Source organism: Mirounga leonina, unplaced genomic scaffold, assembly GCF_011800145.1.
Source record: "Mirounga leonina isolate KUSES-001 unplaced genomic scaffold, KU_Mleo_1.0 Mir_154, whole genome shotgun sequence".
NCBI lineage: Eukaryota > Metazoa > Chordata > Mammalia > Carnivora > Phocidae > Mirounga > Mirounga leonina.
The window spans coordinates 382,609-397,039 of record NW_023270389.1 but is presented as its reverse complement, the minus strand read 5'-3'; the positions used below and the strand labels follow the sequence as shown (position 1 = coordinate 397,039).

At 61.5% G+C, this 14,431-nt stretch overlaps 2 protein-coding genes across 5 annotated transcripts; both read left to right on the top strand.

Annotated features, from left to right (window-relative positions):
- The first annotated feature begins 77 nt into the window (after positions 1-77).
- On the top strand, positions 78-3,891 carry SLC39A1 (solute carrier family 39 member 1). 3 transcript variants are annotated; one of them, XM_035009643.1, is made up of 5 exons: positions 82-233; positions 398-509; positions 758-975; positions 1,134-1,264; positions 2,318-3,891. In XM_035009643.1, the coding sequence occupies exons 3-5, from the start codon at positions 789-791 to the stop codon at positions 2,972-2,974; spliced, it is 975 nt and encodes a 324-aa protein (XP_034865534.1). In that variant the 5' UTR covers positions 82-233; positions 398-509; positions 758-788; the 3' UTR covers positions 2,975-3,891. The 3 variants fall into 3 exon arrangements, with proteins under 3 accessions (XP_034865535.1, XP_034865534.1, XP_034865533.1); XM_035009644.1 differs by lacking the exon at positions 398-509 and having other exon boundaries at positions 78-233; XM_035009642.1 differs by lacking the exon at positions 82-233 and having other exon boundaries at positions 242-509.
- A 515-nt stretch (positions 3,892-4,406) lies between these two features.
- Positions 4,407-13,314, top strand: CRTC2 (CREB regulated transcription coactivator 2). Of its 2 annotated transcripts, XM_035009637.1 has the most exons (14): positions 4,407-4,632; positions 7,179-7,280; positions 7,355-7,471; positions 7,958-8,019; positions 8,598-8,666; positions 8,838-8,941; positions 9,042-9,071; positions 9,242-9,306; positions 9,408-9,457; positions 9,572-9,822; positions 10,118-10,524; positions 11,607-11,876; positions 12,347-12,533; positions 12,663-13,314. In XM_035009637.1, exons 1-14 carry the CDS (start codon positions 4,480-4,482, stop codon positions 12,881-12,883), a joined length of 2,088 nt encoding a protein of 695 aa, XP_034865528.1. In that variant the 5' UTR covers positions 4,407-4,479; the 3' UTR covers positions 12,884-13,314. The 2 variants fall into 2 exon arrangements, with proteins under 2 accessions (XP_034865528.1, XP_034865529.1); XM_035009638.1 differs by lacking the exons at positions 4,407-4,632; positions 7,179-7,280 and having other exon boundaries at positions 7,355-8,400.
- The last annotated feature ends 1,117 nt before the right edge of the window (positions 13,315-14,431 follow it).

Below are 14,431 nucleotides of genomic sequence, written 5' to 3'. Positions count from 1 at the left end.
CCTACCGCCCCGAGGCGCCCCAGGCCCGCAGCCCCTGGGCCCGCCCCCTCGAAGCCCCGCCCCCAACAGCCCGCTCGCCGGCCTCTGATTGCCCCCAGAGCACGTCACTCCTGGCAGGGCCCCGCCCCCTGGCGCCGTCATTGGCCGGCGGCGGCGGGGAGGCGGGACGCGGCGGGGCGGGGTCCCGAGTCGCGGCGGAACCCGGCGGCTGCGGCGGAGGGGGCCCTGGCGAGGTGAGTGTGTGCCCGGGCCGTGTGGGCTGGGCGGCCTCGGCCCGCCGCGACCCCGCCGCCTGGGGCCCCTGGCGGTGGCCGTGAGCGCGCCGCTCTCCGCTTCCGGCGCGCGGCTGGTGAAACGGGAGCGGGGAGTGATCCGCCCCCAAACTCGCCCTGCCCAGGTGGCCCACGAAGCGCCCCGCGACAGCTCTGCGCAGCCCGACCCCCTCTGCTCCGTCCCCTCCTTCCTGCGGGGTTCCCGGCCTCTCCTCTCCCGGGAGGACCGAGCTTCAGGTGAAAGAGTAATGAGACGTCCACACCGCCCTGACGCCGGATCCCCCGCGCGGGGTCCCCGAATGAGCCATCTGAAGGGGCGCAGTCTGCGGGGGAAGGGGACCGTTCCCAGTCCGGGAGTGCATGAGTCACACTGGGCTGGGGAGGCCGGGGGGCGGCAGGGTGAGGGGGCTCCCGCCCGCTGACCAGCTCTCCCCTCTGCTTGGCCCGGTCTTCAAGTGACCATTGCCCCACTCGCGTTGTCTTAGGTCCGAAAGTCGTTGGAGCGCTACAGCCACCATGGGGCCCTGGGCGGAGCCAGAGCTCCTGGTGTGGCGCCCGGAGGCGGTGGCCTCGGAGCCCCCGGGGCCCGTGGGTCTGGAGGTGAAAATGGGCGCCCTGGTGTTGCTGCTCTTGCTCACTCTTCTCTGCAGTCTGGTGCCCATCTGCGTGCTGCGCCGGCCTGGGGCCGGCCCCGAAGCCTCAGGTGAGCCTCTCCTGTTCCCTGCTGGGTTGGGGAGGGCTCTGGGGGCTGCGGAGGTTCCCCTAAAGACGGGAAGGCAAGAGTGACCGTTGCTTGGGTTGGGGCAGTGAGGCTTGAGGGTGTTCATTGCTCACTCCCGTCTGTGCTCCACTCCTGTCCAGCCTCCCGCCAAAAAGCCTTGAGCCTAGTAAGCTGCTTCGCAGGGGGTGTCTTTCTGGCCACCTGTCTCCTGGACCTACTGCCTGACTACCTGGCTGCCATAGATGAGGCCCTGGCAGCCCTGCACGTGACGGTGAGCCCTTTCTGCTGCATGTGACCCTGTGGGGGGGGGGGTGTTCAGTCACACACCCGTGGGAGACGCGCTCTGTGACCGTGTGACCGTGTGGAAGGCGCCTAGCATGGGACCCTATGAACTGTGACTTTTAGGGATGGGGCATAACTCTTCCTGGGGTGCTCCCCTTCGCCCCCAGTCCCTCTGTACCTGCCATGCACTCTTTGGGTCACTGAGGGGAGCCTTGTACAGGCATGTGACCCACTCTGTGAGTTTCTCAGTCACAGCCTCCAAGAATCATCTTCACTCTCACACCACTTTGCTGGCAGTAGAGGGCCCTCGAGGCCTGGGAAGGGTGGGAGGCCTGGAGTTCCTGACCTAAAACGCCACAACCCAAGGAAGTAGGATGTGAAGAAGGTCAAGTACAAGGCGTAGGGAAGTCTCAGGGGAAAAGCTGAGACGGTGTGTGGAGGTGCCAGGAGGGCACCCTGCGCTCTTCCTCGTCCTAAGGCTGGGGAAGTAACACAGGATGTAACTTCTGTGAGCGAGTGACCGGCCACCCCGTATGACTGTGTAAGTCTCAGTGGCCCCTGAGAGTTTGTGGCTCTGTGTGTGAGCATTTGGTGAGGTGGGCAACGTGTGATCCTGTGTGCGTGCGCGCCTATGTGTCTGCATCAGTCACTCTCAGCTGGCGGTGGTTTTGCACCCCCTTCACAGGGAGCATTTGGTAGTGTCTGGAGACCTTTTTGGTTGTCACAATTGGGAAAGGAAGGCTTTGTGCAGGCTAGGGATTCTGTTAAACATCCCACTGAGCATAGGAGAGCCCTCCAAAATGAAGAATTATCCAACCCAAAATGTTAATGGTGCTGAAGTTGAGAAACTGGTCTATATGTGTAGTGCTGTGAGCGACACTATCATCTATGTGATTGTGTGTGTCTTTGTGTAACTGAGAGTAGCCCTGCATCTGTGGGGGACCCTAAGTCTGTATAACTGGGAGTCCTCGAGACTCTGAATTTGACTCTTCCCCATTGTTGGCCTGTCTCCTGAATTTCTTGCTGCCCTGTTTGCCCACAGCTCCAGTTCCCCCTACAAGAGTTCATCTTGGCAATGGGCTTCTTCCTGGTCCTGGTGATGGAACAGATCACACTAGCTTACAAGGAGCAGTCAGGGCCACCACCTCGAGAGGAGACAAGAGCTCTGCTGGGAACAGCAAATGGTGGGCCACAGCACTGGCATGATGGGCCAGGGGTCCCACAGGCAGGTGGAGCCCCTGCAGCCCCCTCAGCCCTGCGTGCCTGCGTACTGGTCTTCTCCCTGGCCCTGCACTCGGTGTTCGAGGGACTGGCGGTGGGGCTGCAGCGAGACCGGGCTCGGGCCCTGGAGCTCTGCCTGGCTTTGCTGCTCCACAAGGGTATTCTGGCAGTCAGCTTGTCCCTGCGGCTGCTGCAGAGCCATCTGCGAGCGCAGGTGGTAGCTGGCTGTGGGATCCTCTTCTCATGCATGACACCTCTGGGCATTGGGTTGGGTGCAGCTCTGGCAGAGTCGGCTGGGCCACTGCACCAGCTGGCCCAGTCTGTGCTGGAGGGCATGGCAGCTGGCACCTTTCTCTATATTACCTTCCTGGAAATCTTGCCCCAGGAGCTGGCCACTTCTGAGCAGAGGATCCTCAAGGTCATCCTGCTCCTTGCAGGCTTTGCCCTACTTACTGGCCTGCTCTTCATCCAAGTCTAGGGAGCTCCAGGTGCCCTTGACCTTCCTTTTCCACCCCAGCATATGAAAATAAGGAGTGGAGAAGGGAGGATTGAGGATCAAAGGGTTCTCTGGGAGATAGGGATGGAGTCTTTGGGATTATCTGACCAATGGGAGGGATGTGGTATTCAAGAGCCTGGCCCCGAGGGACAAGGGATAGTCCTATCACTAAAGACGTGATCAGTGATTCACAATGGGGAAGACACTGAGTGTTAGAATCCAGGGTCACACTACATACAGGGACGAGCTGACGATGGCAAGGCTGGGAGCGGGCACCCCGCCGCTGCGGGATGGAGGTGTGAGAAGGCACAGCCCAGAGGCAGCAGTTCTGCTGGTTCTAGCCCACTTCAGCCCTCTGTCACTTGGCGTGGAGTGGACTCCTTCTTTTCTTAGCGCCTACTCTATCTCCCGCTTCCCTTCTCCCAGGGGACTGGTGCCAAATGGCCTCTTCCTGCCAGTTTGGTACCTTCTTTGGCTTCTCTAGTCCTGCTCACTTCTCTATTTTTAAAGTGCCAAATAAATCCCTTCCCTCTTTGTCAAAAAGCACAGTGATGGCACTGAACCCTGCCCAACACCTCAGCGGAGGGGCCCTGCTTGCTCTTTTTTTTGGAGGCAGGCCTGTTTGCTGAGTTGAGGTTGGGGGAGGGTTGGCAGAGATACGGCCCCCCACCACTACTGCACCCTGGGAATACTGAACATGGAAATGGTGCCCCATGCCCAGATGAGAAATACTGAGCTGCCAAATTTTTTTTTATACCAGAGGAGCCCAAGGGGAAAGCTCACCCCCAGCTATTTTTGGGGAGGGAGGGCTGTGGATAGAGCCATGTTCTCTAGAATCTATTTTACTAACTGACCTGTTTTGGGACTTGTTACCCAAATAAAAGATGTTTCTATACATTTGTGCAGTGTCTGATTCATTTGTCTTGGGCAAGGGGTGGGCACGTAGCCAGTCTGAGAGGGCCTGAGTCCCAGACGTTTATACCTGTTTTAATATCCCTACTCTCACTGCTTTCATTCAGGCTCCGTAGTCCCCTTTCTCGAAGACCCAAATTTTCCCTCTTTTGTTCCTTCCTTCTTCCCGCCCTGTCTCCACCCCTTCCCCTTCCTCCCCAATCCTTCCCTCTCCTGCATCCTGCTCCCCTTCACGGTCGGAGCTCAAGACCAACTTAGAACTACTTTTCCCAGCTTGCCCCGCGCAGGGAGGAGCCGGGGGGAGGAGCCAGGCTCCCAGGCCCCGGGGCCACAGGGCTGCTGGGAAATGGAGTCCGCTTCCTGTCCGCGCTGCTCGCCTGGGGCCGCGCAGGGGTCACGTAAACAAACTACAGTTCCCGGCGGCCCTCGCGCGCGGCAGGTCCGGGCTAGGCTGGGGCCGGGCTCGCGGTGCTCGCCGAGGCGGCGGCGGCGGCTGCGGCTGGAGGCGCGGGCCGAGGCCCGCGGCGGGACCGTGGCTTGTCCGGGAGGGTGGCGGGGAGGGACGCACGGGGAAGATGGCGGCGGCGGGCGCGAACGGGCCCGGCTCGGCCGCGGCCGCAGCTTCCAATCCGCGCAAGTTTAGCGAGAAGATCGCGCTGCAGAAGCAGCGTCAGGCCGAAGAGACGGCGGCCTTCGAGGAGGTGATGATGGACATCGGCTCCACCCGGGTGAGGGGCCGCCGGGGGCGCGGGAGCCGAGGGCGCAGTCCCGGAGCGGGGCGCCGGGAGGCGGGGCGGGGGCGGGGGCGGGCGCCGCCGCGAGGGAGGCGGAGCGGGGCCGCCGCCGTCCGGGAGGCGCGGGTGGAGGGCCGAGGGGCAGGAAGACGGGCTTGCGGGGGAGGCCGGGAGCCGGGGAGCGGGGCCGCGAGGGGGCGGCGGCCGGCGGCGATCCCGCGCATCCCTGCTTGAGCCCCTGGGGACGCTCCTGCAGCATCCCCGAGCTGGGGCCGTGGCGGGGGGCATGGTCCGCTCGCCCCAGCCCGGCTGCTCCGAGGCGGTGTCTCCTCCAGTCCGGTCCCTCTGCCCTGCTGTGCCATTCTCGGCACTTCGGTGCCTTCGGGAAAGGGCCCCTTGGGTGGTTTGCGCGCCGCAGCGCTGAGTCTAGTGGGGCAGGAAGTCCCCTCCTGCGTCCCTTCCCTTTGCTTCCTTTTTCAAATATTTCTTGTGGTTTCCTGACGTGAATGAAGGTGAGGTCCATTGCTCGCAGACTGTGCTTGATGTCTTGCCCTGGCCACCGCGGAGGGGAGGTAGGACTTTGAAGCTCCAAAGCGGGTAACCAGTTGGCTATAGGTCAGGTTTGCTGAGCTTTCTGGGAAGGTGGCTGCTTCGTGGGTCAGTTATAAGGTGCCTCTGAGGGTCTCCTGTGGCTGGGGATATTCATTCCTAAACAGTTCCAGAAAAAAGACATCCTGGCACGGTTGCCTCTGAAGCCCCTCTGGCCTTCCTTTCTTGCTTTCCAGGGCTGAATATCAGAGGGAGTGAGGGTGGGAGTCTGCCCAGCTGGTGTGCAGTCCTAATTTAGGGACACGTTATTCTCAAAACAGCAGGTGAGGCTATTGCAGTGATCCCTCATGGCGGAGCGCTGGAAGGAACTCACGGGGAGATGGTGGCACAGAAAGACGTTTCTGATCTGACTGTGGTTGCCTCTGTGACCGCGACTCCCGTTGTACTTTTGTTTGTGTTTCCCCTGTTGGTTTTTCTTGTGTTTTTTTCCCTTTGGGTCTCTAGAGACCACGTGTCCTAGTTTGTGGGAGTCAGAACAGAGAGAGTTAGGGGGGAAGCATATCGTGTGTGTGTGCCCACACAACTCCCTCTGAATGCCATGAGGATCATGATCTGTTGACTGCTCCCCTTTAGGAGCTTTTGCTCATGGTGGGTGCGGAGGCAAGGAGGTGGGCGAGAGGCTCGGCCTGACGCCCTGTCCTCTGTCTGGACCGTGACTCCAGCAGAGGCAGGGTGGGATTTTAGGGTTTGTGTGTACAAACAGAAAGGCTGTGAGAAGCTCAGAGCTGAGGCCTCTGTCTTTTTAGCGCCTTGGTTTGTCCAAACACCCCTTCTGCCCACCTTGCCCCTGCAGGTTGCCTCGCTGCTGCACATAAATATCTAGTGGGCGTACAAGGCCGGGGCTCAGGGACCCAAGAGTCTAAAGCTAGAGATAAGAGATCTGGGGCTTAGCTTAGCTGAGAGGGCTCTTTTGAGGCAGCTACAGCCATGGGGGCCTAGAGTGCTGAGGGGCTAGGGTTAGCACATCTACTAATAGCAATCTTGAGCGGCCCAAAGGTTTACATAGTGTCTGCTAAACTCAGTGGGCTGATCACTTGGAACAGAAAGTCAGTTCTGATGTTGGCCTCTGCACAACAGTGCATGACCCCCAGAAGTTCATCAGCTGCCCTACGTCCATTTTTTGGCAGGTTGCAGTGGTTGAGCCTCAGAAGTAGGTGTTCAGCTCTCACGGAAGGACTTAAGATCTGTAGACAGACTGACGCCGTGCCAGACTGAGGGTTGTGGTGTCTCACTGCCGTGCCAGATACATCTCCCCAAAGTGGGGGTCAGGCCAGGCTGAACTGGGTTATCGCTCCCTCTCTCGGCACCGTTCTCAAGGCTTCCCTCTCCATTCAGGGGCTTTAGAACTAGGTAGAAGAAGACTGCTTCTTGGCTTCAGCACTGTTTTTCCAGCTGGGAGAGCCATCATTTCCTAGGTGTTCTAGTTTGGGTGGTGCAGGCTCTGTGTAGCTTTCCTGAGGCAGGCCAAGTGGCAGAAGCCTGTGCCCTCCAGATTGGCGATAATGGCTCTGTGGCATCCACCTGTGGCCTTCCCCTCATGTTCCAATTAGCCCTGGACGCATCTGGAAGGGAAAGCGAGGTGCCTAATAGGCACCCTTCCCAGGAGCTGACCCATGTGACTAGCTTGGGGGCTCCTGGCAACCCCTCCGGGACTCTGTTTAGACTGATGCCAACTGGGACAGGCCCCAAGCAGAGTGTCAGGCCCTGCGTGGCAGGGCGACGCCAGCCATTAGTGGGGTGGCTGAGGTGGCCTGCGGAAGAGCTGGGGCCGAGCTTCGCACCCGGCCTGCCCCCCACTGCTTTTCCTGGCGGCGCTCTTAAGTGCTCCAGCAGTAGGGCGTGCCCTGGAGACAGATGGCAGGAGTGGCCAGAGGAACGGGAACAGTCGTCAGAACCTTCCCTGACATTCCCGTTTGTCCTCCCCATCTCAGCTACAGGCCCAAAAGTTGCGACTGGCCTACACGAGGAGCTCCCATTATGGCGGTTCTCTGCCCAATGTTAACCAGATTGGCTGTGGCCTGGCTGAGTTCCAGGTGAGTGGACTGCAGTCACAGGGACCCAGGCAACTTGCGACTTCCCCAGGTGACCTCCCTGTCTCTTTTGGCAGAGCCCCCTCCACTCGCCTCTGGATTCATCTCGGGGCACGCGGCACCACGGGCTGGTGGAACGGGTGCAGCGAGACCCCCGAAGGATGGTGTCCCCACTCCGCCGCTACCCCCGCCACATATCCTTCACGGAGGCTGTGGGGGGCCCCGGGGCGACGGGGTTCCTCGGGAACTCGTGGGAGGAAGGGACTCTGTGTGCGCTTCAGTCCCTCCATTCCCGGCCTCCCAGAAAAGCCACTGTCTGGCCCGTGTGTCGGCACCGGCTCCTTCGACGGGGAGACCTACGTCTCCTGCTGAAGGGCGTTTGGTTCCCTCTTCACGTTTTTCCTCCCCTTTCTGTTGGTAGCTTTCAGTCTCAGAGACTCTCATAGGCCTGTTTCTCACGTCCTGTCCGGTTATTCGCCCTCGTTTTTCCAACTCTACTGGGCCTGGTTCTCTTTTTCTCTTCCATTCTTTGGCCCTGTCGTTGCCCCTCGTGGAAGAGGAGGGAGGTACTTGCTTCTGGAAACAATTCATCCACCTCCTCCAGTGTTCTCCTCTTATCTGGTCTCTGTCCCCTCTGTGCCCTCCTCCCTTTCTCCTTAACTGCTGCTGGTGCTGCTCACGTCGACAGCTCTCCCTATAGTCCTGCCTACTTGTCTCCTCCCCCGGAGTCCGGCTGGCGGAGGTCAGTGTCTAGGGCAGACAGGGTCTCCTGTCCACTCCCTGACGTGTCTCTGGAGGGAGCTTGGGTTGGGGCCGGGCTTCGAACAGTGCCTCCTCCGTAATGCAGGGCTGGGCGGGGTGGGGGCAGGTGGGTCAGAGTCCAGTCTTGGCCCTGCTGACATTGGCAGCCGAGCCTCCCAGTCCAGCCAGCGCAGGACCAGTGGTAACGGTGGCTGACTGGGATGTGCGTGTCCGGGGAGGGAGGATGGCTGGCTCTCCACAGGAGTGGCTGCCAGGTGCAGCGTTCTGGCCCCAGGTTTCCGACCCTCCGCGGTCTGTGTCATCCTCCGTGCACAGTCGCTGGGCTCCAGGATGCCCATTCAGCTTATCCCGGCAGAGACCAGTTGAGTTTCCAGATCTCTCAGCTTGATCGTGGGAGGGGGGTCGGGTCACAGGGAGCAGAAGGACCAGAAAAGAGGCACGGCCCTGGGTGCTCGGCCCTGTCCATCTCCGCCTTAGTGGCCGGCGCTCTCTAGCCCCGTGCTGGCTTTCCTGCCTGTTGCTAGCCTTCCTCCTCCTGACCTTGTGTTTCCACCCCAGGACGATGCCCTGGGGCAATTTCCCTGCAGAGAAGGGACAGTTGTTTCGACTGCCATCTGCACTGAACAGGTGATGGCCCTGGCCTTCTCTGTGCCACATCTCTTATCTGCTGTTTCCGGGCCCTGCTCCCTTGCCCCACCCTGTCCCAGCCCAGCTAGCGTTGTCCCCTGCTGAGCAGGGCATGGGGACCAGGAACACCGTCACAGGTACGAGCTCACCTCTGCCCCCCCACCCCCACAGGACAAGTTCTGATTCTGCCCTTCACACCAGTGTGATGAACCCCAGCCCCCAGGACACTTATCCAGGCCCTGCCCCTCCCAGCATCCTGCCCAGCCGGCGTGGAGGTAAGTGGCCTGGCCCTGGGCGGGGAATGACCGGACGAGCTTTTGTTTAAAGCCCGTAGAGAAGTCTGGACTGTAGCCAACTCTCCCGCATCCTTTGTAGGTTTTCTGGATGGTGAAGTGGACTCCAAAGGTATGTGTTCCTCACCGTTTGTGGCCACTGAGGCCCACGGATTTCTGGCCCGGTGTTGGGGGCTTTGTGCAGGGCCCGGGAGCGGGACTGCCTCCCTCTCACCTCTGCTTCCTCTCCTGCCCCACCGGCTCCTTCTCCAACCCTCTCATCACCAGTCTTTCTTTTTCAAGTCCCTGCTGTTGAGGAGAACTTGCTAGATGACAAGCATTTGCTGAAGCCATGGGATGCTAAGAAGGTCGGTGTGGCCCACTACCCCCCTTCTTTCTGTGGGGCAGGTCTTCCTCGGTCCTCGCTGAGCTCTGGCCTCCTTTTTCACAGTCTTTCTTCTCTCCTCAGCTGTCCTCATCCTCGTCCCGACCTCGGTCCTGTGAAGTCCCTGGAATTAAGTAGGTGCCTTGATTAGGTTGGCTGAGGGGCTGAGGGGAAACGTGGGAGGCCAGCCTCCGTCCCCCACCCCGACCACTGCCGCCATCTCCGCTTCTCTTCCTCTCCTCCCACAGCATCTTCCCATCTCCTGACCAGCCTGCCAGTGTGCCCGTCCTCCCACCTGCCTTGAACACAGGCGGCTCCCTACCTGACCTCACCAACCTGCACTTTCCCCCGCCACTGCCCACTCCCCTGGACCCTGAGGAGACAGCCTTCCCCAGCCTGAGTGGGGGCAGCAGTACCTCCAATTTGACCCACACCATGACCCACCTCGGCATCAGCGGGGGCCTAGGCCTGGGCCCGGGCTCGGGCTATGATGCGCCAGGTGAGTGGCTGTCCTGGCTGGAGGGGTGACGGGGTGGGGGGCTCGGGCCCCCAGGAGCCTCCTGTGACTGCCCACACCAGTCCTGCCCAGGATTCCCTCACGGCAGATGGGGTTTTTCCTGGAAAGGTGATGGAGGGCAGCCCCCAGGTGGGCCGTGCCAACCTCACTGTCAGGGACAGAACAGGGAGGACGTTGTGTTGCCACCTTCATAGTCTGGTCGCTGCTCTCCGTCCTGGGCAGAAAGGGGTCCAGCTCCCATCAGTAACGTGGGCATCTCTGCTTTTTGTCTGTGCAGGACTTCACTCCCCTCTCAGCCACCCATCCCTGCAGTCCTCCCTGAGCAACCCCAACCTCCAGGCCTCCCTGAGCAGCCCCCAGCCCCCGCTCCAGGGCTCCCACAGCCACCCCTCCCTGCCTGCGTCCTCCCTGGCCCGCCACGCACTGCCCACCGCCTCCCTGGGCCACCCCTCGCTCAGTGCCCCGGCCCTCTCCTCCTCCACTTCTTCCTCCTCCGCTTCATCTCCCGTGCTGGGCGCCCCCCCTTACCCAGCTTCTACCCCCGGAACCTCCCCCCGCCACCGCCGTGTGCCCCTCAGCCCCCTGAGTTTGCCCGTGGGCCCAGCTGACGCCAGAAGGTCCCAACAGCAGCTGCCCAAACAGTTTTCGCCAACAATGTCACCCACCTTGTCCTCCATCACTCAGGTACGCGTGGCTGCCTTCGTCCGTGTCTGTCTCCCCTCCCCCTCTCTCTCCCTGCCACACACTCCCTTCCACCTTCCTTTCTCCAGACACCCCCTCCTCACTTCTGTGCTCCTTGTCTCGGCCATCCCCTTTCATTCCTCTGTCCCTCCTGCCTGAAGAGCACAAAGCCTGGGGGAGCCGCTTCCCGGTTCACATCCCAGCCCCGCCTCTTCCTAGTGATCTCCTTGGACAGGTGCCCTGCTGGCTGTGAGCCTCGCATCCTCACCTGTAACACAAGGGTGCTTTTGTAAGGATCACAGGACCCGTGTATGGGACGTGCTTAGGCCGTGCCCACCCAGGTGCATGCCCCACAAATGGTAGCTTTTTCTCCCCCTTTTCTCCCCATGCTTCTTTCCTCGTCTGTCTGTCTCTCATGCCTTCATCCTGTCCCATTCCCTCTCCCATTGCTGTCCTCCTTCCACGGATTTCATAGAGTCAGGGGCTCTCAGACATGGAGCCTCATCTCTTCGTGTTACAGATGAGGATACTACCCAGAGGGAAAGTGCTTTCCAAGCTTACTCAGCAAGTTAGGAAGAGTTGGGAGCAGCCTGAGAACCTAGCTGAGGGCTCCTTCCTCAGTGCTGAACTGCGCGCCTCTCCCTGCCCCCGCCCCCCTTCTCTCTGCCCTCTTCCTCTCCTCCACTGCCCTTCCCTGGAATGTGTGTTCCATGTTCCTGGAGGAAAGACTAAGGCCAGGCCAGCGAGGGCTCTGCTCCCTCCCTCCTTCCCGCTCTCCCTGCCTCCGGCAGCCCACCGTGCTGGCCCTGGCCCTGGCCCTGGCCCTGGCCTTGGCCTGTGGGATGTGTGGCAGCCTCCCGGTGCAGGCACGGTTTCCTCGGGCCCCGACGCCGGCCTCGCTCGCTCGCTTTCGTTCTGATACGCGCTTGAGTGACGGCCCCCGGCCCCGGGGCGCCCCATGGAACACTGTCACGTCTGTGTTGAGGACGGTTGCAGCTTCACAGGGTGGGAAACCCTGACTAAGAGTTTCCCCCTGGGGCTCTACCGAGGGTTAATCTGCTCCCTTTTTCCTTGCTTCTCTTCAGGGTGTCCCCCTGGATACCAGCAAACTGTCCACTGACCAGCGGCTGCCTCCGTACCCATATAGCCCCCCAGGTTTGGTTCTGCCCAGCCAGCCGCCCACCCCAAAGCCTCTACAGCAGCCAGGGCTGTCCTCTCAGGCCTGTTCCATGCAGCCGTCAGGGGGGCAGCCCCCGGGCCGGCCGCCGCACTACGGGACGCTGTACCCACCCAGCTCCAGTGGGCACGGGCAGCAGTCTTACCACCGGCCCATGAGTGACTTCGGCCTGGGCAACGTGAGTACCCAGGTCTAGGAGCAGGGGAGGGCCGGGGGCGGGGCGGGGGGCTTGTGTCGTATCCCTGGCGCACTCTGAATGGGGAGATCTGGGGTGGCGGGGGAGAGCTCCTTCCCCCCAGATAGCGGAGCACTGCCAGCCTGAGGCTTCTCTCTTCTGCATTTGACCCCAATCCTGCCCCCGCCCCTAGCTGTCTCCGCACAGCGTGCTCTCTGATGCCCGCTGCTCTGACTTGTTCTCTTCCTGGCATGCACACGCTCTGTCCCAGCAGGTACGGCGCCCACACCTACTCCAGGCCCCGTGCTTGCTGCTCTGCTCTGCTTGCTGCCTTCTCCCTGTCTCTGCTCCTGTTCCTGGAGTGGCGGGGGGGTGCTTTGCTGGGCAGAGGGGACGTATTTGCAGGGCAGGCAGGAGCCAATGGGACACCCTTTTCTGAAGTGCACTTCCTTAGGCTCTGTCTGTGTCCGTAGCTGGAGCAGTTCAGCATGGAGAGCCCATCAGCCAGCCTGGCGCTGGATCCCCCTGGCTTTTCTGAAGGGCCTGGATTTTTAGGGGGTGAGGGGCCAGTGAGTAGCCTCCAGGACCCCCATGCCCTCAACCACCAGAACGTGACCCACTGTTCCCGCCATGCTCCAGGGCCCAACATCATTCTCCCAGGTGAGCGGTGTGGGTGGTGATGGGGTGTGGAAGGAGGGGGTGATACATTCGCTGGTGCAGCAGGGGATCCAGGGGTCCTCAAAGAGTTTACAGGGCATGGGTCTTCACCCATCTCTTCTGCCCCCACAGGAGAGTCCTCCCCAGGTTTCTCTAAGGAGATTGCGGCGGCCCTGGCCGGAGTTCCTGGCTTTGAGGTGTCGGCAGCTGGACTGGGGCTGGGGCTCGGGCTGGAGGAGGACCTGCGCATGGAGCCACTGGGCCTGGAAGGGCTCCACATGCTGAGCGATCCCTGTGCCCTGCTGCCCGATCCTGCTGTGGAGGACTCATTCCGCAGTGACCGGCTGCAGTGAGGGGAGGGGCCTCATCGGCACCCCTCTTCGCGGCCCTGCCCCATCACTGTTCCTTTCCTCCCTTCCCCCTGGCCAGTAGAGACTCCACTCTGCCCCCAGATCCTCTTTCTAACATGAACGAGGGATCCTAGGAATGAGAAAAAGCAAAGGGTTTGTCCAGGTGGCCCCTGAATTCTGCACAAGGGGTGGGCCTGGGGGAGCTCAAGGGAGGACCTAAAGCACTTGTAACTTTGAACCGTCTGTCTGGAGGTCAGAGCCTGTTGGAAGGCAGGGGTGGAGGGGAGCCCCGGAGGCAGGGCTTGCCCGGATGCCTGGGGGTGGGCAGTGCCAGCCCCTCCTCACCACTCTTCCCCTTGCAATGGAGGAGAGCGCCAGAGTGGATATTATTTTTTATTAAATATATTATATGTTAATAAAAAAATCGTATCAAACACTTGGTGTGGTTTTTTTCTTGGGGATGCACTTGGAAATTTAGAGGATCCTTGGGGCCAGGCCCTTTCGTCTGATACGCTTTTTTCATCTTTTCATCACTGTGGCGGTTTATGGAGGGGCCCCAGCGTCAGAATTTGTACCCAGCATTGAACATGGGCGTCCAGGCTGGATGTAGGCTCCCAGGGCAGCACACATGCCCTCCTGTGCCCTCCCACCTGTCCAGGCCCTGGCTGTGAGTCAAGGGTGAGGAGGCGACTGATGGCTGAGATCACAGTCTGATGTTTCCCCAGGGGCAGCGGGCCCCAAGGATCCTCTAGCTGAGGGAGACTCCCCAGGAGGATTTCATACCAACTATGGATGCCAGGCAGGGTTGGCTCCCTCTTCCTTATGGACCTTTTAAGCCCGGAGAACCTAGAAGACAAGTGGTACTTGGCCAGCCTCTGACCTCATGCTCCCAGGTCTGTGCCCTGCTTCCTCACTGGGCGTGCATCCCCGCCTCCCTCCCTGCTCTGTTCCTCTGCCCCTTTGTGCTGTCCTGCTCGCAGCAGAGTCCCCAAGGGGCTTCCTCTTTCTGACTCCGGCTGCCAGCCTCCGGCCGGCCGTGTCAGCTTCTGCCCTCTGCTCTTCTCTGTACCCGGCAGAGGAGTGGCGGCTGTCCTTATGCCAGCCCCCCGCCCCCCTCCGCTCCACTACTTTTGCACACCCCGCAGAGCTGGCCTCTCCTCTTCCTCTTTCCAAAGGCCTCGTCTTTTTCAGAAAAGGGAACTGAGAGCCTGTGGCCCAGGCCCGCAGGGAATGCTGTGTGCCCTCAACCTGCGAGTAGGGGCGTCGCTGGGCCGGCGCAGCCGGGGCCGCCAGGGCGCGCGGCCAGGCACCCGGGCCACATGTGACCAGGCCCCGGGGCGGGACGGGCGCCCGCCGCCTGCGTGCAGGGGGCCCTCCCGGCCGCCAGGGGTCGCGCTGCAGGCGCCGCGCGGGCGCGGCGGGGTCACGGCCGGGGTGGGGGGGCCGCGGAGAAAGCGGGGCGCGCGGACGAGCCCGGCGCGGCGCCCCGGCCGCCTGTCCCTCCGCCCGCCGCCGGGCGGGAGCGCGCTGAGCCGGGCGCCATGTCCGGGG

Excerpts from the sequence above, each read along its gene's own strand:
- SLC39A1 (XM_035009644.1), top strand. The coding sequence starts at position 789 with ATGGGGCCCTGGGCGGAGCCAGAGCTCCTGGTGTGGCGCCCGGAGGCG. Across the intron at positions 976-1,133 it reads GGCCGGCCCCGAAGCCTCAG|CCTCCCGCCAAAAAGCCTTG; the intron begins GTGAGCCTCTCC and ends ACTCCTGTCCAG. Across the intron at positions 1,265-2,317 it reads TGGCAGCCCTGCACGTGACG|CTCCAGTTCCCCCTACAAGA; the intron begins GTGAGCCCTTTC and ends GTTTGCCCACAG.
- CRTC2 (XM_035009637.1), top strand. The coding sequence starts at position 4,480 with ATGGCGGCGGCGGGCGCGAACGGGCCCGGCTCGGCCGCGGCCGCAGCT. Across the intron at positions 8,942-9,041 it reads CCTGCCCAGCCGGCGTGGAG|GTTTTCTGGATGGTGAAGTG; the intron begins GTAAGTGGCCTG and ends CATCCTTTGTAG. Across the intron at positions 12,534-12,662 it reads GCCCAACATCATTCTCCCAG|GAGAGTCCTCCCCAGGTTTC; the intron begins GTGAGCGGTGTG and ends CTGCCCCCACAG.